This window comes from Atractosteus spatula, chromosome 6 (assembly GCF_055471065.1).
Source record: "Atractosteus spatula isolate fAtrSpa1 chromosome 6, fAtrSpa1.hap1, whole genome shotgun sequence".
Classification (NCBI taxonomy): Eukaryota; Metazoa; Chordata; class Actinopteri; order Semionotiformes; family Lepisosteidae; genus Atractosteus; species Atractosteus spatula.
This window is the reverse complement of record NC_142711.1, coordinates 12428205-12452314: the sequence shown is the minus strand read 5'-3', so window position 1 is coordinate 12452314 and position 24110 is coordinate 12428205. Positions and strand designations below refer to the sequence as shown.

Here is a 24110-nt window from a genome sequence, read left to right as displayed (position 1 = left end):
GATCACAAATACACATTGCTTGATAATAAACCAAAAATAACCTTCCTATGCCAGTAATTTTGAAGGGCACAGTATTTCATTAGGGGTATGAATAAATCTGCAAGGAGGAAAATGTAAATGAAATTTAGCTGTGATAAGATAAGGAAAGCAAAGAGGCCTTTTTAAATCATTTATCATGTTTGCAGAGTCCATTTCCCCCATTTCAACTGTCAAATGTTTTAATAATTATAAAAGATTAAATCGATTTTTACAGTAGTAGTAGAGTTTTTTTTATTATTTGCTATATCTAAGTACACTGTTTCCATATTATTCAAAGACTGTAATATTACTCTCATGTTGAGAAAAGTGTATTAATTTAATGAGCAGAACAAATGTTAGGAAAGATCAAAGTTGTGAAAAAAGTGGTCATTCAGAGCACTGAAATTTTAATGACAATGTGTATTTAACATACTACTTTGCAAATAACGATTTTCACTTTTAACTTGTTAGCTCAAACTGTAGTTCATTTTTCAAAACTGCAGTACTAGTACTTAATTAGTGTGTCAATGAAAATAGATAACCATATTGAAATCTTTCCTCTGTAATGATGTTTGTGTACAGTGATGGAAACAAACATAATAATGTGTTTGTTTACAGTGGTTTGACAGACAATTGAAGAGTGTCTGAAGAGTGATTTATAACCTGATTATGTTAATACGTTTGCCAGAAATATAAAGAACTGTTTGAACTACAGTTCAATGGGTTACCTTCACATACACTTCCAAATATGAAATGTGATTCAGCTTAAGATGGAAATTCAATTGAAAACAATGGTGATACTGCACCATACTGTGCAATACTTACTGTGCCAGCACTATAACTGCAGACACGTCTATCTGCAACCATACACTCCCCGCCATTGACAACAAGAACTTGGTTCTGAGGTGCAATCCTATATCTGGACTGGATAGCATTCTTAAGGTCTGCAACACTTAAAAACAGGAAACAAAGATTTACCAAACCTACATTACAGAACAATATCCTATTGATATACTTGAAAATTATTTATCTATAGCACATAGTCTTATCACATAGTTAAGTTAAAGTTCAAGTTTATTGTCATTATACTCGTACACAGGTATATGGTATAACGAATTGCTATTTAGCTAGCTCTCAGACGGTAAGCAGGGCAAAAAAAACAACAGGCAATGTGCAACATGACAACAGATAATATGCAAAACAACAACAGGAAACAGGTAATGTGCAAAACAACATCAGTTGTGCAAAATCATATATCAACAGAATGAAATAAAGGATAGAAAATTATGGGGAGTGAACTTCTTGACATGTGAGGTAGAGGTAGTTTAAACGTGTGTTTGAGTTCTAATAAAGAGAGAAGGCACTGTAAGGGTTCAGATCGTAGGTGAGAGAGGCTGGGAGTTTAATAGTTTGATAGTGTGGGGGTAAAAACTGTAAAAAATGGGGAGTCTGGTAGTCTGGGCCCCAATGCTCCAGATGGTAGATGGGTTGAACAGTCTGTAGCTGGGGTGTGTGGGGTCTTTGATGATGCTTAGAGCTTTCCTCAAGCACTGTCTGTCATAAATCTCCTGGATGGATGGGAGAGCAACCCCAGTGATGGACTGGGCAGTTTTAACCACCCGCTTTAGGGCTTTGCGGTCAGCAATACTGCAGTTGCCATACCACACTGTGATGAAACCTGTCAGTATGCTTTCTATAGTGCATCTGTAAAAGTTAGTGAGGATCTGGGGACATATCTTAGCCTTCTTCAACCATCTTAACACAGGTTAATGACAGCGCAGTCACTTTACTATTTTAAAAAAAACAACAAGAATTGCTCTTACGTTTGTACAGCAAGTTCAGTGTTAAATGTCAGTGTATTGCCATTGTTGACCAGAAACACATACAACTTCATGTTGATATCTCCAGCTTTCTTCACGTGTCCCTTTCTTTTTCATTTAGTCATTCAGCACCTACTCCCATGAAGAAAATAAGAAAATATTTTAATGAGCAAAAACAGTATATTTGGAAATCTGGAAAGAAATGGATCAATATTATTTGCATAGCAAACGCACTTATACTGAGGATATAATATTAAAATGAAAAACATTTAAACACAAAATATTTATGTAAGACATGCAGGAGATCTCCAAAATAGTTTAAATGATGTGAGGGGAAAAGAACTGGAGTAAACATTAATTCTGAAACAGTCTGAAGATCCATTTGGACCAATATCTCATGTTTTTAGCGATTATTTCCCTTCTCAAAACTAATTAGAAATGCACAAAATCATCACAAAGCATTCTTACATTTTCAACCAGGTTTTAAACTGAGTTTGCAATTTTAGACTTCATGAACTTTATGATTCAACCTTTTAAATGTAACAAGAATACATAGGGGATGATGATCTTTTTCTGAATGCACAATTGTAGCTAACTTTTTTCTTTGTTACATTTTTGAGTAGTCCTACTCACTGTTTAACTATAACATTTTTATAAGGACTTGAAATATTTGATTAAATCCACTAATTCACTCAGTGCTGTGTTTCTTCAACGTATCAGTAGAAAACTAAATTAAACACTCTCAAACTATTTATCACATCTTCCTAACTTCTTTTCCATTTATTTTACATAGCATTTGTTAGATTGTTTCATGAATTAAAAACTATATATTAAGACTGTATACTTACTCTTAAGCACAGGACACAGTTTCCTGATATCTACAGCCAAGTTTTTCAGGAGAGGAGAACATATGTTCGATTGCTCTTTTGCTGTTGCACCATCAAAATGAATCTTATAATTGCTTGGTAGACCTGTTAATGAGAACAAAATCATTAAATGAAAAAGAAAACCAACCCAAAATTAATATGCAATAATGTTAAAAGGTTTCTGGAATTAACATCATGTAGTTGAAAACGTTTCTCAATATATTCTAAAAAATGTTCACTTTAAAATACTAAGTCACTAAGATAAATAGACTGTAGAAGGAATAACACTCATTCTTCACATTGTTGCCTTTTACACACCCCTCAAAAATCAGGAGTATACTTTGTGAATACTGATACATGTGCAAGTTTGAATTACTTATATCATACATCCCAGAACATCATAGCAGTATATAATATACTAATATCAGTGCTACCCTTACAAAAGAGAAATACTGCAAAAGGACATAAAATCCCATACAGGCTACTCTTTCAAGTATAAGTTATTTCCACATAAAATGGTATCCAAAATGGTATTCAAGTATATTCCTGCATAAATTCATAATGTACTGCTAACTACTCATGTAATTACAGTATCTATAGTTTCAAAGCTACAAAACGTGAGTCACTGAGCTAATTATCAAACCCTGTACTTTTAGTAACCTTTTTTGTGTTCGTATAATTAACCACTAACGACCAAACAGGCTAGAAAGGCTCCATTACGTTTATCCATCACACAGACATCAACAATGTAAGGATGTGCAGGACTGTAATTAAAAGAAGATGTGTCTTCAAAACAAAACTGCCAGTACTTAGAAAAATTCAGATAACTGTCCATGTTCACAGTAAGACCCTGAACTTGGCTCAACATTCACTGTTATTCTATACAAATAATCCACTGAGAGCAAGACACAGGATCAGCAGAGAAAGATAAAGCACACTTCACAACACTAAGTAAAAAAAATCTCAAAAGCTGTTAATAACAGACAAGCATGATCATTCATAATTTTTATTTCTATTCTAATCTATAATCTAATTATTTGTTCTTATTAAATGTAATGTATATTTTGAACCAAAATCAGAAATTAGGTATAGCAAAATAATAACGATAATGAATCAAAATATCACACATTAAAAGACAAGAAACTATGGCAAACCAAACTGAACTGGGTTTCGCCCAAAAACTTCATGCATACTCAACAGACAGGCCTAATATGCTGGATCTTTCATGGTTAATTTGAATCGGTATATAGTATAAGACTTGCGATTTGTGGACAGACTAATTAGAAGTGTTATCACTTTATATGTTTTGGAGAACACTTATCCACTGATGAGGGTTCAACTGGGAACATGTGCATTGCAAGATGTACAGTATGTAGTATAAACAATTTTGTCATTTTAACACTGAAAAACATCAGCCTTTTGGCACCTTGGTTTGTAATAAAATGTGAGTTTTGCATATTGTTGTGTACTGTAGCACAAAAAGTTGAAGTGTATTTGCCTTTGGAAAGAGCATACAGTTTATAAATCAATCAATCATCTCATTTAATTCAAAAGTCTATGTTTTTTTCACATTAAGAATCTGATTTGGATTAATTATAAATATACAAATGTACAAATTAACTAGAAAGTAACTGCAAATTTCCATACCGCATAATCCCTGTAAACCAAATGGCTTTGATCTCCAGCTAAAACACTACATACACAAGTGACAGGCTGCAGATACAAAGTTCCTTCCCTTGTGAAAAATGGATATGTATAGTATTGAAAGAGCTATTTGGTGAATTATTGTTATAACATAATAACGTAATTGCTTGCAATTCCTTTTTCCCAAGCACTTCATGTACTGGGGGGACCTACTTCCACCATGCACTGACCTGCAACAAACACAACTAATAAGGCAGATAAGTGACAAATAATTTTACCAATTTAACTAAGGAGTAAATTTAGGGAGTACAGGTTATGCAAGTCCACTACTATGTTACTAACAATTCTAGGGGACCTTTAATGACCATCTAGTCAAAACCTTGATTTTTGATGATGTCATGATGATGATAACAGTACCTTCTACATCACAGCATCCCCTGTCAAAATACTTGGGAATTGCTTGGAAAATTGTGGCCCACCGGAGCCACCTATTGTGGTGATAACAAGGGTTATCCTTGCTTATCTTCGGATATCTGACAAGATCTAGCAATAATGTGCATTCATAGTGAATGATTCCAGATGAGGGATGACTTAACTACAAAGCCATAAAGAACAAGCTATAAGTCAAAGTGAAATATGAAAATATTACATGATACGTAAGCTAAAGTTAAGGTACAAATACTAGCAATAACACATTTCATGAATAGTGAAACACCAAAACATCTAAAAAACAATTCATACAAACTCTCACAAAACTAAGGTTTGGCATTTGTCAACCGTTTTTGCAACTCAATATTCACAATATCTTATTTTAAAGTTCTGAACTTTTAGAAATTAGAGGATGGTTTGACTTTCCATCAAAGAACACACAAAGGTCTTCACAATTAAGAAAGTCCTGGCAGCAAAGAGAAGAATAATCAATATAAAGGCATACCCTACATTTAGATTTAGAGACCCACAATAAAGTAAATTTGTACATAAAATACGTTTTTTTTTCCTTTTCTTAGCCCATGCATGAGAAATAATAATATATGTATGCAATAGTTCAGGTGGGTAGCTGCGTTTCGGCTGCGGAGCCTTCTTTGGGTGTGAGCAGACCTCACACCTGAAGAAGGCTCCACAGCTGAAACATTGTATTTTCTTTCTTCTCTTTTCAGCGTGGAATTAACCTATTATTTGTTCCTATGTATGCAATAGATCAAAATGAAGCCTTTTCAATCATTAAAAAAAAAAACTGTAATGTACACACAGATTTACAATTGATGCTGCCATTAACAGGCTAAGCAGGCATCAATGTCGCAGTCTGGCTAATCACCAATGGCAAATTGATGTAAAGCCAAGGCATGATTGCCTGTACCAGCATAAAGGTGATATATTTGTTCTGTATTAAAACCAATGTAACTGCAAAGCAACATAACCCAGGGTAGGGGTGAACTGTGATTTACTTTCTCCTACACTTTTACAGGTCTCAAGAGTTTTTTAGAAGTTTCATTTTTCATAATTTCCCTATTTATAAACACAAAGCATTAATTAACAGCTTAGAACTATGACCTTGGAGCCAGACCTGTGGCTACAGTTTATGGCTGAGGCGAAAAGAACTATGAATTCTCTTCTCAAGTACGCTGCAAGCTCTACAGTACCTGATAAGTCAGAACCAACTGGAAGAACAATGTCATCTCTCACTGATGAATAGCAACTGATCTGCAAAGCCCAGGGAATACTATTGCTTAGCATAGACACCCTGGCTGACTCATACCCACCCAGCCCCAGCAATCCTCAGCCAAACATTAGCAACCTCTCAGGGGACTCAAGGTGACAGCTGGCTAATAACTTTACTAGGATCTTATGACGTCTAGACTTCATCAGTCATCGGATCACTTTTAAAAACCTTCAGAAAAAAGTAAAGGTTACAATGAATGGTACCCAATTTGTTCCATTACGCTTATTAGGCTTAGCCTCTTCTGCTTAGGTTTATTATTCCAAAGATAAACTCTTCACCACAAAGTTACCTTTTTTACAGGACTCCATGAGAGTGAAGTGAACAATAATACCTCATTTCTTCCTCTGTATGCTTTATTTTTACTGTACCGTCAGTTCATGTGGTGTGCTTACTCTTAGAGCAGAAAATTAAAACTAAAATAGTTGTATTTCTACAAAACACCCTTCTCCATAGCTCTTTTCGATAACCCTTGTAGATTAATTGCCCTTCTAGGCACCTTTAGCCTTATATGAGCAAAGGGTCTGTGCTCTCCTCTGTATAAGGAAACAATTACACGGGGACTTTTGACCAACCAGACTGTTTTCTGTTATCTAGTATTGTGCATCATTTTTGCTGCTGTAACCACCACACACTAAATAGTTCAGTTTCTGAAAGTTGTCTCCAAGACTCCGATTGAGAGTGGGCAAAGAGTGTCCTAAGATTTAACTGAGGTCAAAAGTCAAGAAAATGCTCCAACTACTATTTTTAAATGGATAATGTTAAACCAAAAGTTTCTATGAATTTATTTTTTTCAGCAGGATTTCAGTGAAAGGTGGAGGTGTCCCCATAATCATTACTGTTACACTGGTTTGTATACATACAGTGCCTTGCGAAAGTATTCGGCCCCCTTGAACTTTTCAACCTTTTGCCACATTTCAGGCTTCAAACATAAAGATATAAATTTTTTATTTTATGTGAAGAATCACCAACAAGTGGGACACAATTGTGAAGTGGAACGAAATCTATTGGATTTTTGAAACTTTTTTAACTAATAAAAAAATGAAAACTGGGGCGTGCAAAATTATTCGGCCCCTTTACTTTCAGTGCAGCAAACTCACTCCAGAAGTTCAGCGAGGATCTCTGAATGATCCAATGTTGTCCTAAATGACTGATGGTGATAAATAGAATCCACCTGTGTGTAATCAAGTCTCTGTATAAATGCACCTGCTCTGTGATAGTCTCAAGGTTCTGTTGAAAGCGCAGAGAGCATCATGAAGACCAAGGAACACACCAGGCAGGTCCGTAATACTGTTGTGGAGAAGTTTAAAGCCGGATTTGGATACAAAAAGATTTCCCAAGCTTCATACATCCCAAGGAGCACTGTGCAAGCGATCATCTTGAAATGGAAGGAGTATCAGACCACTGCAAATCTACCAAGACCTGGCCGTCCCTCTAAACTTTCAGCTCAGACAAGGAGAAGACTGATCAGAGATGCAGCCAAGAGGTCCATGATCACTCTGGATGAACTGCAGAGAACTACAGCTGAGGTGGGAGAGTCTGTCCATAGGACAACAATCAGTCTTACACTGCACAAATCTGGCCTTTATGGAAGAGTGGCAAGAAGAAAGCCATTTCTCAAAGATATCCATAAAAAGTCTCGTCTAAAGTTTGCCACAAGCCACCTGGGAGACACCCCAAACATGTGGAAGAAGGTGCTCTGGTCAGATGAAACCAAAATCGAACTTTTTGGCCACAATGCAAAACGATATGTTTGGCGTAAAAGCAACACAGCTCATCACCCTCAACACACCATCCCCACTGTCAAACATGGTGGAGGCAGCATCATGGTTTGGGCCTGCTTTTCTTCAGCAGGGACAGGGAAGATGGTTAAAATTGAGGGGAAGATGGATGCAGCCAAATACAGGACCATTCTGGATGAAAACCTGTTGGAGTCTGCAAAAGACCTGAAACTGGGACGGAGATTTCTCTTCCAACAAGACAATGATCCCAAACATACAGCAAAATCTACAAAGGAATGGTTCACAAATAAACGTATCCAGGTGTTTGAATGGCCAAGTCAAAGTCCAGACCTGAATCCAATCGAGAATCTGTGGAAAGAGCTGAAAACTGCTGTTCACAAACGCTCTCCATCCAACCTCACTGAGCTCGAGCTGTTTTGCAAGGAAGAATGGGCAAGAATTTCAGTCTCTCGATGTGCAAAACTGATAGAGACATACCCCAAGCGACTTGCAGCTGTAATCGCAGCAAAAGGTGGCTCTACAAAGTATTAACGCAAGGGGGCCGAATAATTTTGCACGCCCCACTTTTCATTTTTTTATTAGTTAAAAAAGTTTCAAAAATCCAATAGATTTCGTTCCACTTCACAATTGTGTCCCACTTGTTGGTGATTCTTCACATAAAATAAAAAATTTATATCTTTATGTTTGAAGCCTGAAATGTGGCAAAAGGTTGAAAAGTTCAAGGGGGCCGAATACTTTCGCAAGGCACTGTATATAGGCAAAATCACTGTGGCTTAAAAGCAATAGATCATTCACAATGAACAGATGATCAAGACTTACAATAGAACAAGTCATAGGTTTATTTCGTGCTGAAAAAAGAAGAAAGAAAACACAACGTTTCGGCCGCGGAGCCGTTGACACCCGAAGAAGGCTCCACGGCCGAAACGTTGTGTTTTCTTTCTTCTTTTTTCAGCATGGAACAAACCTATGACTTGTTCCTTTGCAGCCTACGCATGCTGACGCAGCTGCCCACCTGAAGACTTACAACATCCAAACTTAAATGGGTTTTAACAGTTTTTAAAAATAATTATTTTCACAAAATATGGGCAGGGTATAAATTCTGGTCAACTAAAGCAGAGTTGATTAAATACTGTATACAATAATTCATGAAAGCCTCAATATTTTCTAGTCCTATACAGACACTTCTTTCATGCCAATTGCCATAGAGCTCAACCACAATGGACAATATAGTACAAAGGGTTAAAGTCAATAAGTGCCTTTGTTTTCAAACCTTAACACACATCCTTTTAATTTTCACAGGGATCTACAGGTCAAGTTTCTATAGTGGTTTTAAATTAACAGTATGAGCTAAAATAGTGAGTTTAAAAATGCACCTGTCTTGTATACTACAGTTTGCTCTGCATTACACTTCTTACCATGGGACAATCTTTGTATAGATACTGAATAATGTATGAGGCATAATTAACAGTGAATAATTAGTAAGTAAAGTTAATAGTTAAAATATACTTAGAAAAATCTACTATTTTATTTTTCGAGAAGAAAAAACGTTTTGTCTTTGAAAAATGTTTGTTAGAAAAACATCTCAGTACAGAATTTGACAATGATTACCAGAAAACAACAGTAGGATCCAAACAATGGTAGGAAGTGATCTGCCTCGAACTTCATGTGTCTCACACAAATAGTGTAAAGGTTAAAACCCCGGTTGGATCAAGGGCAGGTATCCCTTCCGTTTCTTACAAATCCCACTCCGTGTCCGTTTAGATCTCTGACAGGTAACGTGTGCTCCACTTAACTTCACAGACCAAAACAAAAGGAAAGTTTTCCCTGCCGTAAAATGACAGGCATGTCCAGGCTGAGTCATGTCGTGTTGACCACTGAACCACTCCGAGTTCTAATTCGCTAAACCTTGACTTGCTTTTCTTTAACGTGAAAATTGACAAACCAAAGTCAGTTTGTTATAATTACACAAAGGACGTCACGTTTAAGTCCCCTTTAAGATCTGAAAGGGTTTTAGCAGTGCTCTGTATGCAGGCTGTAGTCCAGTTTCAATCCGAGGCCTAGTTTCCTTTTCCTACTATCACTAAACAAAGTAGTGAAGACTACAGAAGAAACGATGAAGGCAGCCAATTTTTCTCCTAACAGAAAAAGAAAGGCTCATCCTCGTTTGCTACATTTCGGTTTATACGTACAGTACACCGCCAGTGGGCCCACCACACGCTAGTCAGCCTGACTATACCACCAACTGTTATAACAGTACAAAGGATGGCTTGCTTCTCTGCATCTGATCAACTCATTACACTCGCGTTTCTGTGTTCAACACTATGACAACCGACCCCTCCAACCTGATCAAGCAAACTGAAAACTGATGTTAACTTAAAAAGCAATAGCAGCGAACCCTTACCTCTGGTGTTTATGTATCACATCCTCCAGGTTTAACCCTGCTTTGGGATCGCAAAACATACACAGTTGCTGTTTATGCGTTAGACGGTATATTTCAGTGCGTACACATGTGCATATTGTCCGTTTTAATTTCAAGAGTCTGGGGGTTTTGTTGTTATGTTTCTTGTAAGCGATCTTCTCCTCCTGGATTGTGTAATGTTTATTTCAAGTAACACCCTCTTTCTGTATGTCTGCTCTGTGTTTTGTTCTTGGCGTCACTGCGCAGCGCGGTGCACGCTGGGAGCGAGTGAGGCAAAGTCGGACTTGCAGGAAGAAGTGAGGGTGACCCTCATCCGGGTACCGTCTGTATAACCATAGCGGAAAAGCGTATAACGTTTTACGTTTCCTAACCGAGGGATAAATTGTAAAAGTATGCACAAAGGATTTGAAAATGAATACTTTTTTTAAAAAAAATTAAAAGCTGCTGTATTTACAGCGCGTTAAATGACCGCGAATGAGCGATGTGTTTCATACAAATGCAAAAAAGCAGTGGGTGGGAAAAAAACGGTTTAAAGTAGAAATAGACGAGAATAAATTGGTTCTGTAATTTAATCTGTAACATATACAATGGAAACCAGTATACGTGACAGACTTTGTAGAAAAAAATAAAAATGAGCTAGAAATACATTTACTTGTCCCATAAAGTGAATTTTTAGACAGTACTAGGAATATAGTCTGTTGCTCTACATGTGGACGCCAGGAATACTTTTTTATATTAAATATTAATAAAAGTTGTGCCTTATATGTGGGTAATGAAAGAATCCATCTGAAAAGGTAGTTTGGTCCATTTAGCAAGGATCCGGATTTGGTTTGCTAGTTAATTGATAATGTAAACAATAGTTAGACCTTGTCCTCTTGCTAACAAAAAACACACCATTGATTATGTTGTATTAATTATTTCATTTGCATTTTACTTTGGGATTGGCAGTCTTAAAGCACATTAAATGAGCATTAAAAAATAAAAAATGATATCGGAATGGTTAACCTATAACCATAACCTTTGCCATTGCATAATGCTGGCAAATTTTAAGATTTATATAAAGAAAAAAATGCATCAAATATTAACTAAGAATTATGTTTATTTTCAGTACTTTGAAATACAAAATACTTTCTAAGAGAAAAGTACATCGAAGGAGAAACACAAAAACACCTAACAGAATATCCAAACACACTTTTCTGTGTTTTAACAAAGCTAATTTGAGCAATAACATATTTTGCTGTTTGAATGCAAGTAAACTTTGTTAACTCTAAGGTAATTAAAACATTTGTCTAGGTTTGTTGGACATGTGTAGTTTTATGAGCTGTGTGAGATCTAAAATGCATAAGACTGCATTATTTGGTCAAGCCTGCTTGATGACCTATAAATGTGTTTTGCCTGGTTATGATACCAGATGTATCCCAAGTAGGAAGAAAAGATCATCATTATTTTTATCTTCTAGGTTTCAAAGCCTAGTTGGCTTACACAAGTCAATACTATAATGCAACCCACATGAGCGGAATAAATCACTTGACTCCACAAAAGATTATATTATTTCATAATATGCCACATACTGAGTATTATAGCGCACAATGGAACATTTGCTTAAAATATGAAATAATCTGTTTTTAAAGTATCATACATATTATCCCAAAGTGAATTCCAGGTTTCTTCCTGCAAGGTGGGTAGTGTTAAAGGTTTTTTTTACAATGCTGCGAGTTCATGCAAAAAAAAAAATCACAGATACAACTATTTTAAGAAAATTTCTTTTAAAAAAGTCATTCAGTCCAACAGAGAATCAAACTACAATTCAAATCTCAGAGGTATTAAATAAATTCAGAAAACAGAATAATGTTAGAGCCAGGTCAGTTAAACATTGATGGCAAATTCTGGAACAGGAGATCTCCTTTATATTATAACCTTAAAATAATTACTAATTTCTTAGACTGGGTTTCTGAATGAAAAGGTGTAGTACTAGAAAGCAGACCTTGTACCATCTTGATCTGATTGTAGCAGAATGATGAATATAGATACCACTTGATGTAATACCTTTTTTGTGTTTCCAACAAATTCTGCCATCTCTCAGTTTAGCAATTGAATTAGCCACACTAGGGCCACAGTACAACAAAACATTACATTTACATCAAAAGACAAAACTATCATGTCAGACACTAACACATCAATCAAGTGGAAATAGTTGTGGAAACAAAATTATTTTTCCCCATTGTTATGTCATAATATGAGTCATATGTGGTATTTTTCATAAGAGTGGTATTGACAGCATTTCCTCCTGTTAGTGCCAGTAAACTTTAATTTATAAATTAGACAGGAACAGTATGAGATGATAACAAGACCACCATTTTCAAAACAGAATATAGGTTGGTGATGTTGGAGAATACTTGCATTGTCTGTACAATATGTTAGAAGATAAGCATCTGATAAGAATTTGTTATCTTAGTCAGGTCTGTTCCATAGTGCATGTTCTCTTGAAATGTCAAAATAATGTAGTGTTTTTGCAGACCTCAAAAATGGGTTATTTTCAAAAGCTGCATCAATACACTTCAGCTTCTTTCTGTCTTTCTGTCTATAATGGACTCTTAACTGCTGTTACTTCTGTTTTTTCTCTTTTTGTTTCATAAATATTTGTTAGTTTCCTTCTGTCTTGAAGCCTTTACATAATGGTCTTGACAAATCAGCAGTTTTCTAGTTTGACTTGGTCCTTTGTTACATTTAATAAATACTGGTAATTTGTGACTACTCTTGTAATCTCTGAAAGCTTATAATCAAAGTCTAAAGCTGTAGCTTTGTGACTTTGATAATAAGCTTTCAGTGATTTGCCACAACACATTCTGCTAGGTTCTCAGCCTTTTTCATAGTTAGCCACTTCAGGCTCTCAGTGTTTCCATTTCTACAGTATATTTAGTTTTCATAGTTTTGCTATTTGCATACTAGTTTGTACTTTTACTTTTGTACTTTAATATGTACTGATATAAACACATAAAAGAAAATTTATTAAAAAAGGAAGTCACATGTTGTTCTCTGCATGATAGTTGCCATTCTCCCATTTTTGTTCAGGTGGGTAGCTGCGTCAGCGTGCGTAGGCTGCAAAGGAACAAGTAATAGGTTTATTCCATGCTGAAAAAAAAAGAAGAAAGAAAACACAACGTTTCGGCCGTGGAGCCTTCTTCAGGCGTGAGAAAGACAGGGCAGTAAGCAAAGGTAATGTAGTAGGAGAACAAAAGCTGGGAGAGAGGAGGAGTATAAGTATAAAATATAAATGAAAAGAAGCATGGTACTACATAAAATAATACTTGAAAGTGAAATTAAAAATGGTGCAGTATGGGATACAATTACTATACAAGTACTGTAGGAATACTTTTTTTTGTTTTTTAATACCCTATTTCTTGACAGTGAATGAAACGTTCAGATATGCATTTTAGTTATTTGGTACTGTAGTATATTTGTGTAATGTACAGTATATTGAGTTACACAGGTGATTTTCAGGTTCCTGTGATGCTGTTGCTACTTGTTGAGATTCCACACAATAGGCGGGTAAGTGTTTTATCTTTAATTTTTCTTTCAACTGTTTTCTGTCATATTCAACATTTGGATGCACTTTTACAGTATTTGCATATAGAAGTGATTTTACTACCAGATGGTAGGACATAAAAACATTAATTAGCAACAATAATACTTCACTGGACAATATAAATTAGAATATACAGTAAACAGCATTTTCTCTGTTCTTTGCCATCATTGTAATAAACGTTCTAGTTCTAGTATAGGTCTTCCTTTATTAAGATTTTAGGTTTTTAGATATTTAGATTTTTAACAATCTGTAAATATAGATTTAAAATGCATAAAGATAAATACAATCAAAGGGTAACACTCTTTTCCTGGTTTTTTTTCTAAAATTATTTTAGTGTCATGAATGTTATATGAAACTCAGCAGGCAGCACAAATAGAATGTTTCAATTTTAGGTGTCATGCGTTCAATTTACATATATTAATTCTAAAAAGCACTTTCTTAATTGCTTCATTAAGTTTAACCACAAACTGTTTACAGTTTACAGAGCTCGAAGTACTGTAAATCCAGCAACAGAGAACAAATATCTCATTTGTCCACAAGGGGGCAGAAAAATCATGTATTATAGACTAATATTCTAATTTGCTACTGGATACAATAACCAGGATTGCACATAAAAACTTTATAACTTTGAAAAATTAAGTTTTTTTTCCTTTAGCTGTGACGTGACATCTGTTTCCACACAAACACGTTAAGGTCACTTTAAATTTTTAAAATAAATTTAGATTAAAGAGGTATTAATTTTGGGATCCCAAAAAGTTTTACATGCCCACCTGAGAGAAAATTGATGTCTCTTTATTATATATGAATGGCCCCACTACACAGTAGATTAGGTTGAGTGGAGGAAATGAACTCACCAATTGAATTAAAATTCTGGTACCCGACATTATATACTGTATATATACAATACCTGACAAATTATTCACCTCCTGCCAACAATTTCACATTTTGATCAATTACAAGTAATGTATATAATTGCTTCCTAATTAGTTTTCTTATCCAAAGCTGAAATGCATCAACTGAACACTGTTATATTTTTTTAAGGACAGTGAATGTCAGCAAAACCTGTAAAGAAGATATTTACTGTTATGCAAAGATCCATTTGCACAGCGGAAACTAACCAATCAGGAATCGTAAGCTGAACTCATTTGCTGGATGAAAGGCAGAGTAGACCCAGGGGACTGTGCAGGCAGCTCACATAAGGGTGAATTGCGCAGGCAGCACGCAATCAGGAGAGCAGAACAGTGCTGTGTGCGGCAGGCAGCTTGTTAGGGACTCAGGGAAGTGGCTCTGTTGGAGTTCATGGTTGAGCAGGCAGGGGTCAAAGCCGATGATTCAAAATAAACAGTCCAAAGCACAAGGGGGACGTCTGAGAGACAAGGTCAAGCAAGCCAGTGTCCAAACAGCATAAAAGGGCAAGCCGAGGGATGATCTGGGAATGGAGGTAATAACAAAGCAGAGTTCAGGATTTGAGAAAAGCATGGGAGACAAACAAGCTAGAGACTCAGAGGAAACAAGCTTGAGGGGCTCAGGGCCAGAACTCAATAACAGAGCCCTGAACAGTAACAGAGTAGCCTTTAAATATTCCTGAATCACCTGAAATGCGCTAGGTCATAAATAGTCTCCAGGCGATTCAGGTCTCCTGTCAAATTGGTGCTCATATTAACTGTTGCTGAGTGACAGGTGAGTGGAGCAGTGCCCAGCTGCCACACCAATGCTGGCTCACTCTGCAGGATAAAGAATAAAAAAGCCAGGGCAGGCATAACAATACAGAGTAAAATCTATTGATTGCGTAAGTATTCAGCCCCCTAAGTAATTCTGGGTGGCTGTACTTTTGTCAGAGAGAGCCATTTTAGAACGGTATTTATGATTTATGAAATGGGATGGTGTAAGATTTACAAATGTTTCCTGTCACAATTGCTTTAGTTCTGACAAGTTAGTTGGGGATCATTAATGGACTGCCAGCTTCAAATCTACTTAGGACTTTCACAGGACATTATCACACCGTATCAATGCAGTGTGGAACAGGCCTTGTGCTTCAGGCCATGGTCCTACTGACAGTTGAATTTTTAATCCAAAAATTAAATGTACTTTGCACCAATCAATTTTTCTAAGTCCTGATAATCTTTTCAAAACCATGCTTGACAGTTGGCATTGAGCTGAGTGGGTGAAGTACTGTATTGGGTTTGGACCAGATGTAATGCTTTTTATTTCGATTGTTATCTTATTTCACCATAAAACCTTCTTCCTCATATCTACAGTGTATCTTATATAAGATATAAGTTGTGCCTGTTTCAGTGAAAACTTCTTTCTTGGCGAACACTCAGTCAGACCAGCTTTGTGTAGGGACTGGGATATGGGATATTGTTGACATACAGTCAACCAAAAACTGTATATTATCTCAACAAACTCGACTTGACTTTCAAAATCACTTGAGCATGAGTTAGGGCTACAGAAGTTCAAGTAGGTACTGCGTCAGCATGTGTAGGCTGCGAAAGAACAAGTAAAGGTTTATTCCCTGCCGAAAAGAGAAGAAAAACAACAACATTCAGGTTTAGTATATAATATATAATTGTAGAATGTAACAACAACAATAATAATAATAATAAAAATAATGATAATGATGATGATGATGATTATTATTATTATTATTTGTGTGAGACATGTTTTTCTAGTTGAAACAAATATACATGGATTACTGTATGTAGCTTTGGATCAAAGTCAGATCTGACAAAGATTGAATGATCATTACAATGACAGCATAGGGATTTTCATCAGAAAAGGAAAAACTGCTCTGCTGTCTCTAGGCGATTGTTACCATAGTAACAAAGGGAAACATAAAAGACATGTTTTAACATTAAACAGCAATGCTCCAAGAACTGTTCTCTTTTCCATGAATGAAACAATATTCAATCACAATTACTGCTTGTTCTAAGCAAATACAATGGGAAAAAAGGAAGTCTCCTACAAAAAATAAAGAAAACATTTTAACTCAATAAACACAGAAAGCTACAAAATCACTTCATTTGAGTACCCTTCAATGTTTAAGAGTTCAGATGAATATTTGATAAGAAAATGTATAGAATATTGCTACTGTATAAGTGTTGTCTTGCTGTATTTTGCAGTAAAATGAGAAGATAATTCAAATCACATACTGTAACTAACCTTCAAGTATGATCTAATATTATATAATTTTTGCAAACAAATGAAAAAAATAATAGTTTTGAGAACTGTGTATGAAACAACGTCAACAATTAGATAATTACAAAAAGAGGGTATACAGTATATAAAGCACAGGGTATACAGTATATACTGTACAGTATATTGGAGAATCACATATTTATTTTGTAAAAGAGCATGTAAAATGTTTTGAAACAAATGAAAATTTAGCTTTTTACAAAGTAAAGGGAGATTATGCAATATAGAGTATGTAATAGAATTATTTTAATATTGACATTGCCTCCATTGCACTTATGATAAGACTGAATAAATGTGCAGATGATAACTATATTAAGTTTTGAAGTAAAACATTTATTTCTGTTTTAACCTTTGCTAAGTAACACATTAAATGCAAAACATTACATTTAAGTATTTTGAGTTTGGATTCACAATTAATAATGTGTTTGGAGTAAATGGATGTCACTATCATAGCAGCCACAATAAAATTGGACTGCCATTTATCTTGTGAATGCATTAAACAAACAAAAGCCAAAAAAAACAGGGAAATGGAAAGTCATATTTCAAATTATTGATATGCAAATAAAGCACAAAGGTCACACAGATGACAAATATGCACTCAACAAATAATAAAGTTAGGCAATGGCAAATTCCCCAAGAATAATATTGTATAATCCTGAAACCAAGACACCTAGCTGTTGCTCTATTTTTGTTACATTTAGATAATATTTGAAATGGAAATCAAACGATTTCCAAAATCACACTGTAGAACTCTAAAAACACCATGTTTTTGGCAGACTAGGTGCTTAAAGAGTAGTGGCCATAACTTAATACGATAAATATTGTTATCATTGAGGTCCTCCTTTAACTGTATTCCTTACACTGTTTATTCATCATCCTTATTTGACAAAACAAACCAGAGGTATTCGGGATATTACAGCATGGAACTTCTAGCCTTAACTGGAATAAATTAAAGAATGGCTTTAAGTACACACTTACTGTATAATGGGTATGTGATGGAAAATGCATTCACCCTCATTCACTGGGATATTGCAAGCTATTTATGAAACTTCATCAAGAGTATCTTGGCAGGAAACAGCATGTACCATATGGAACAGAAAACCACTACAGAGCTAGACATTGAGATAAAGTGAGATTGAAATTTAACTTTAATTACAGTCAACAGCATCCATAAAGAAAGAATAAGCTACACAATTTTAACACAGCAGTTAAGTAGTCTGTGGTGTCTTTATATTAACTAACCAATCCCCTCTACAGTAAAAGATTACAAAAGCTCCTGAGAAATGAAAGTCAGATCGAATTTACATCTTCAAAAGTCATCTCCTAATAAATTTTATCTTGAAAATAATTGTTCTGTTGGAACCACAAATCATGGTAATTCAATGCTTGTAATGTGAGTCATAGGTAAATTAAGGTTTTGGAATCAAATTGTGTCATGTATCTGTCAAACTCATCAGGAATGTTGAAGGAGCTCTGGTAACAATAACTCAAAGGAAGTCCACTGTCTTTGACAAATAAGCTTCACTTTCTAGCATTTAATTAAAATGTTCAAACTGGCTAACCTTTTGTTCAAAACAATTTTTTTATCAACTTTAATTTTATTTAAACTAACAGTAAAAGCACATAGAAAAATGTGGAACAAGTACAGAACAAGGCGATAGGCTAAAAAAACAATAGGAAAAATTAGGTCTATTAAACTAATTTTTAAAAATAACATACATCTGTCAAGGCTAAGAATTCCCGCATTGGCACATTGGATATAAACTGTACAGTCAGTCATGTCTGAAGACACCATTGGCACCATTGAGTAGGAGCTGTTTGGCACAGTCACACCAGCAACACAGTATATGATTTTTTTTAATGTCCAAAAGAGCAGTTGACATTCCTCCATATTTCCAGTGAATTTAAAGTGACTGTGCAAATTTTAAAGGAGACAAAGAACTGATTTAGACAAAGATTTAGAACTGACGGGAAGCAATTGGGCTAATAGTTAAATGACTCAAACATCTCATGCAGTGATTTCCTATAAAAATGAAAATTATCAGATGGACACCCAATATCTAATTCCTCTTGTAGTTTTCTCAGTTCAAAAGTGAAGAGGTTTAAATTATTGAGCCTGTCAGAGTCAGAAATTCCTTTGAATATGGAATATATCAGTTCACTCTTTTTAAGACTGATTTCAGAACAGCACCATTTTTATAATGTGATGACCAAAGTTCTACATGATATTGTAAATGAGGTCTAACATTAACATAGATTTATTTGAAATACAATCTGTTTCCTGGGTATCAAGAAGTCTGAGCATGACTTAAGATGTGGTTCTTCATTGAAGAGCGTCTTCACAAAGATTATGTTCCAATAGAGTTGGCTGCATTTTAGTGAAATATTTTAGTTCTTATGCTGGCCTCATCAAAAAGCAATGTAAATAAAATTATAAGGCCCTGGGTATATTATCTGTAGTGTAGTGTGAGTTCAATGAAGACATACACAATGTGACTGTCACGGTTCTGTGCCCTCGCCGCTCCACCCCGCCGGTTCGTCCCGCAACACCTGGGGCACGAACCCTGGTCTCTGGCGTAAAGCAACAGGGAGCCAGCCGCATAAGCTAATGGAGATCTCCCTCAGCCCAGGCATCTGAAGTTTCTGCAATGCGCAGGGAGAGCAACAACGTCACCATGTCCAAACAAGCTCTGCTACACCAAGTCGACAGGTGAAGTACTGTACTCTGCTTTTTTCTTGCTTTTTTGTAGCAAGTCTGTAGACATTCAGCGATGGGCATTCCCCATTGTACAGTATTAAAGTTAACTGTGTTCTAGAGGAAATAATAAAAGCTAATGAAAAGAGTAAGCTTCATGCTCCTTTCAGTTATCTCCCTAGCCTCCTCTTCTCTTTTTCTTCCAGTTGCCCCATGGAATGTCCATGTGCCCTTGCAACCTATTAACCAGAATTTGTAAAAGACTAGGAACAGGTAAATATTCTTCTGGACAAGTCTCTACAAAGCACAATTTAAAGTTTGACAGATTTTCCTGTGCTTCATTTTTAAATGCCCTCAGAACCGGGAGGCAGTGAATTAAACACAAAGTCCACCGGAGATGACAAACAAGCTGTCGATAACTTTCAAAGCCATTTTTATCAGGGCAATTTTGTTCACTCATGCTAGAAATCAATCATTTAGATTGCAGAGACTGAAAAAGGTAGGTAATGTGCAGTCAATACATTGCTGTAGACACCCCAAAGGCTGAATGTCAATAACCACTTTGTCCCACAGAGAAGAAAACTGATTGAAAGGCATTAAGCTAGCAATAAGTCTACACCACAGGGCATTAGTTGGAAAAGTACTATAAATAAAATATTAAAACAGATATATTTTGACTATACTATGCGCTATTGGTCAACAGGCACATTTAAAATTGACTTTAAATGTCACTCAAAGTATATGAAAATGTGTGTACAACTGTAACCATTATAATTTTTATACAGCTGTAGTTATCATCAGACTTTTCAAATGTTTGATTGTTATTTGATATCCATCTTCTAACGCAATTCATAATATGTCACAATAATTTCAAGTATAGGAATATTTCTTTAAATGCAATATGTTATAATATTGCCAAAACCTGTGATTAAATGGACATTGATGTCACTTGGTCCACATGTTGATCTGACACTTCCTGGGCAGTCCATTCTGCTATGAACTTATGTGTTGCTCAAAATCATTGTGGGGTCTGTGGGTCTGTGTTGGAGACAGAGCCCAACTTTATAAATTTAATTAATCAAGTAAAATAACAATTGGTACCTGAGGCACATGATTTCGTCTGTTGCAGAAAGAATCTTGGGCAGAATTCTGCTACATATGGACTCACTCCCTCAGCTTGGTGTCATGAATTGGTTGCAGTCACATGATTGGTAATTTTGACTGATTTCTAGGTTTGATGGAGAGAGAAGAGAAGCAAGCAAGCTTAAATGAGCTGTGCATTACTCTTTAAACAAAGATATCACAGCTTGTGACTGGTTTTGATGTCAACAGGTATAGTCATTCTGTCCACTCTGCATGTTCCTCTTTGATGGTGATCTTTTGGGTGATTGACTGTAAAGAGCCTCCCTTCATGGATACCAGATTGAAAATAATCATGCAGGACTATACATCATTAAAGAGGTAGAGATTCAACATAGTTTGATAATATCCTGGTTCTGGTCAGAAAGACCCCTTCAAGCTACATTCCCAATGCTTTACACAAAGACCTAAGCTGCTAGGTTTGTTGTTTGGTCAAGGTAACAGAACCTTGTACTGTAGCTATATTGTCCTGCAAACTCACAACTGGCAACCCACTGAAGCTAAGCAGGCTTGAGCCTGGCTCGTACCTGGATGGGAGACCTCCTGGGAAAGAGAAGGTGGTGGAAGAGATGTTAGTGGGACCAGTGTGGAAAGCTCACCCTGGGGTTTGTGTGGGTCCAGTGATGAGGGGCACAATATACTGTAAAAATGATACAGTACTTAGGATGAGACATAAAACTGAGGCCCTGTCTCTCCATGGTAATTAAAAATCCCAGGGCATTTCTCAAAAAGAGCAGGGGCTTATCTTGGTGTCCTGGCCGACCCCCCCTGGCCTTTACCAGTCATGGCCTCCTAGTATTCCACATCTATGAAGTGGCCTCATTACTCTATTATCCTTCCTACTGATAGTCAATATGCGAAGAGCATACTGGCACATTTTGGCTGCCATTGGGTAAGTGTTACACATACTGTAGATCGTATTGGGGAGTTTCTGTGAACCATAAAGAGCTTTAAGTGGAGTGTCCAGAAAAGAGCTGGATAACTGTACAGAATTAGTATTATTTTTAACATACACAACAAAGGCATTTTTCTCTTGATAAGTGAGTCTTCATACACAGCTTTTATCTGGTGTGTTTTATCCTCTCATTTCTGCATCTGGGACAGAGGGACAGAGAGGAAAGACAAAAGAAGAAGGGGCAGTACACTGTGAAATCGGACAAGTTGCATAGTTGGTCCCTCAAATAGCTGCCTTCAGAAGGATACAGTAATAGAATAAATTATATGTTATTAATTTATAATATATTTTATTATTTATTATATGTATACAGTAATTGATATTGATAAATTAATATAACCAATATATTACTAAAATACATAATATTTTATATTAATATATGTTATTATTTAATTATATTATATAAATGTGACAGACATTTATAAAAAAATACAGCTGGGACACAGAGGGATGCTAGAGACAATTGAAGGTCTGCACTTAAAACAAACATTTATATTCCATGAATATTAATACAAGGGTAAGAAACCAGTACTAAAAAAATAGAAAATATTGGAAAGTTCGCAAATAGTATGCATTTATAAGAAGAAATGAGACAACAGGAGACATGCTTGAATAAAGCGTGTTATCCTTTAAGAGAAAACAAGCTTTGTATTTTTATTTACAGGCTAGATTGACCTTCCAAAAACCTTTGATAAGAGATGGAGTTGTGGCTGCTGACAATCTGAGGTTTACGCCATTCATTTGATTAGTTTTAAATATCTATATGCTATATATCTTAGCTTTAGAAATTATTTTATTCTGTGATGTTCTGTATATTTTCTGTATTCTGTCACGGAACAGTTCTTTCCGGACCCTATGCGGACGACACAATCCGAAGTAGTGAGGAAACACTGGGGAAAAGTCCTGCAGGAATACAGGGATGAAAACAGGGGGGCGTGTCCAAAGTGTGCTGGTGCACGGGGGAGGTGTGGCCGAGGCAAACAATCCAAAGGTAACCAGTCCATAGGCGAATTCCAAAAACACAAGCAAAAGTCCATGGTCAGGTGATCCATCCACGACGAAAGATTAAAAACAGGAACCGGAACTGGAACTGGCAAGGGGAACAGGAACAGGCATAGGAACTGAAAAGCATAACGGAGCCAGGCGCAACCAGGTCCCGGGCTCGCACGATATGGAAATCAGATGCAGAGCCCGGAATAACGTCAGCGACTGGCTTTTAAGGGAAGCTGGAAGGAGGCTAGAACAAGGAACAGGTGCGGGGAATGAGGCAAACAAGGAAGAGCCGGAGCGCCCTTGAGGAGAAGGGACTACAATCGTGACATATTCTGTATATCTGTGATATACAGTAAATGAAATATACTTTATTTGTAGTTTTTTAAGACTGTACTCTTAGGAATAAGGAAATATATTGTTTTAAAGTTTCTAACATACAGTAAGTAACTGCAGTGTAATAAAATAATCTCTGACATTTTTTGTGGTGTAAGTATTGCCTAAATATAACTTTTGAGCACTCTGGAAGTCTGTAAAAAGTGGAATCTGTAAAATGTCAGTTCTAAATTTTATTAATTCGGATAAGATTTTTTATATTTAAACACATGGTAATTTTGGGCACTAAGGCATGAATTTCCAAAGCATTCTATTTTCTGAAGAATCAATGTTATATAAAGAGTATGTCGTGTTCACCTAGAAAGCTTGACAGACTGTAAAACACATTTTCCTAAGAAATACATAAAAAGCAGCCTCAAATGCAATCTAAAAGCTCACTTTTAAAATAGGCTTTAGGGCATGTTCAGATTATTTTTGCACGCTATACAGTATACAATTTCCACTCCACTTCATAAAATACAGGTTATTCTTGATACTATCCCGGTTTTGAATTGCCAATTATAGATCAATCTAGCTTTTCACAATGACACCTGCACCAATACAGTGGTTATGAAGACTGTAAAACCTTTTCTTTGATAGCAGCATTCTCAAAGCACTTGCCCTTTGGCATGCTAAGAGCTTCATGATGCTTTACAAGAGAGTTTATACAAAGGGAAGGACTAATGCATCTCCTTCTCTTCATGGGTTTCCACCAAGTCTCCTCAAGATAAGGATTTCGTAGCAGATCAGTACTAATTGTTTATTACTGCTTTTGAAATTCTGCTCATAATCCCCTGACAAACCCAGGTTTAAAACAGCAATAGCAGGATAAAATTGAAAATAACTCAAGCTATGCTCTGAGTGGGCTCTTGTATTAGTTGAGCCAAATGGAAACCTCCCAGAGATAATGTATACTAAGAATAAGGACTGACGACTAAAGCAATATTT

The 24110-nt window shown here is 35.9% G+C and overlaps 1 protein-coding gene across 1 annotated transcript in view; it reads right to left on the bottom strand.

Annotated features, from left to right (window-relative positions):
• The window catches only part of rb1cc1 (RB1-inducible coiled-coil 1), a 72337-nt gene extending 61869 nt beyond the window's left edge, over positions 1-10468 (bottom strand). The window contains exons 1-4 of the mRNA XM_088918914.1: positions 10209-10468; positions 2687-2809; positions 1842-1970; positions 844-970 (exon numbers count right to left, since the gene is read on the bottom strand). Of these exons, the coding sequence (XP_088775040.1) occupies positions 844-970; positions 1842-1912 (198 nt within the window). The 5' untranslated portion in view covers positions 1913-1970; positions 2687-2809; positions 10209-10468. The remainder of the gene's footprint in view (positions 1-843; positions 971-1841; positions 1971-2686; positions 2810-10208) is intronic.
• Between the last annotated feature and the right edge of the window lie 13642 nt (positions 10469-24110).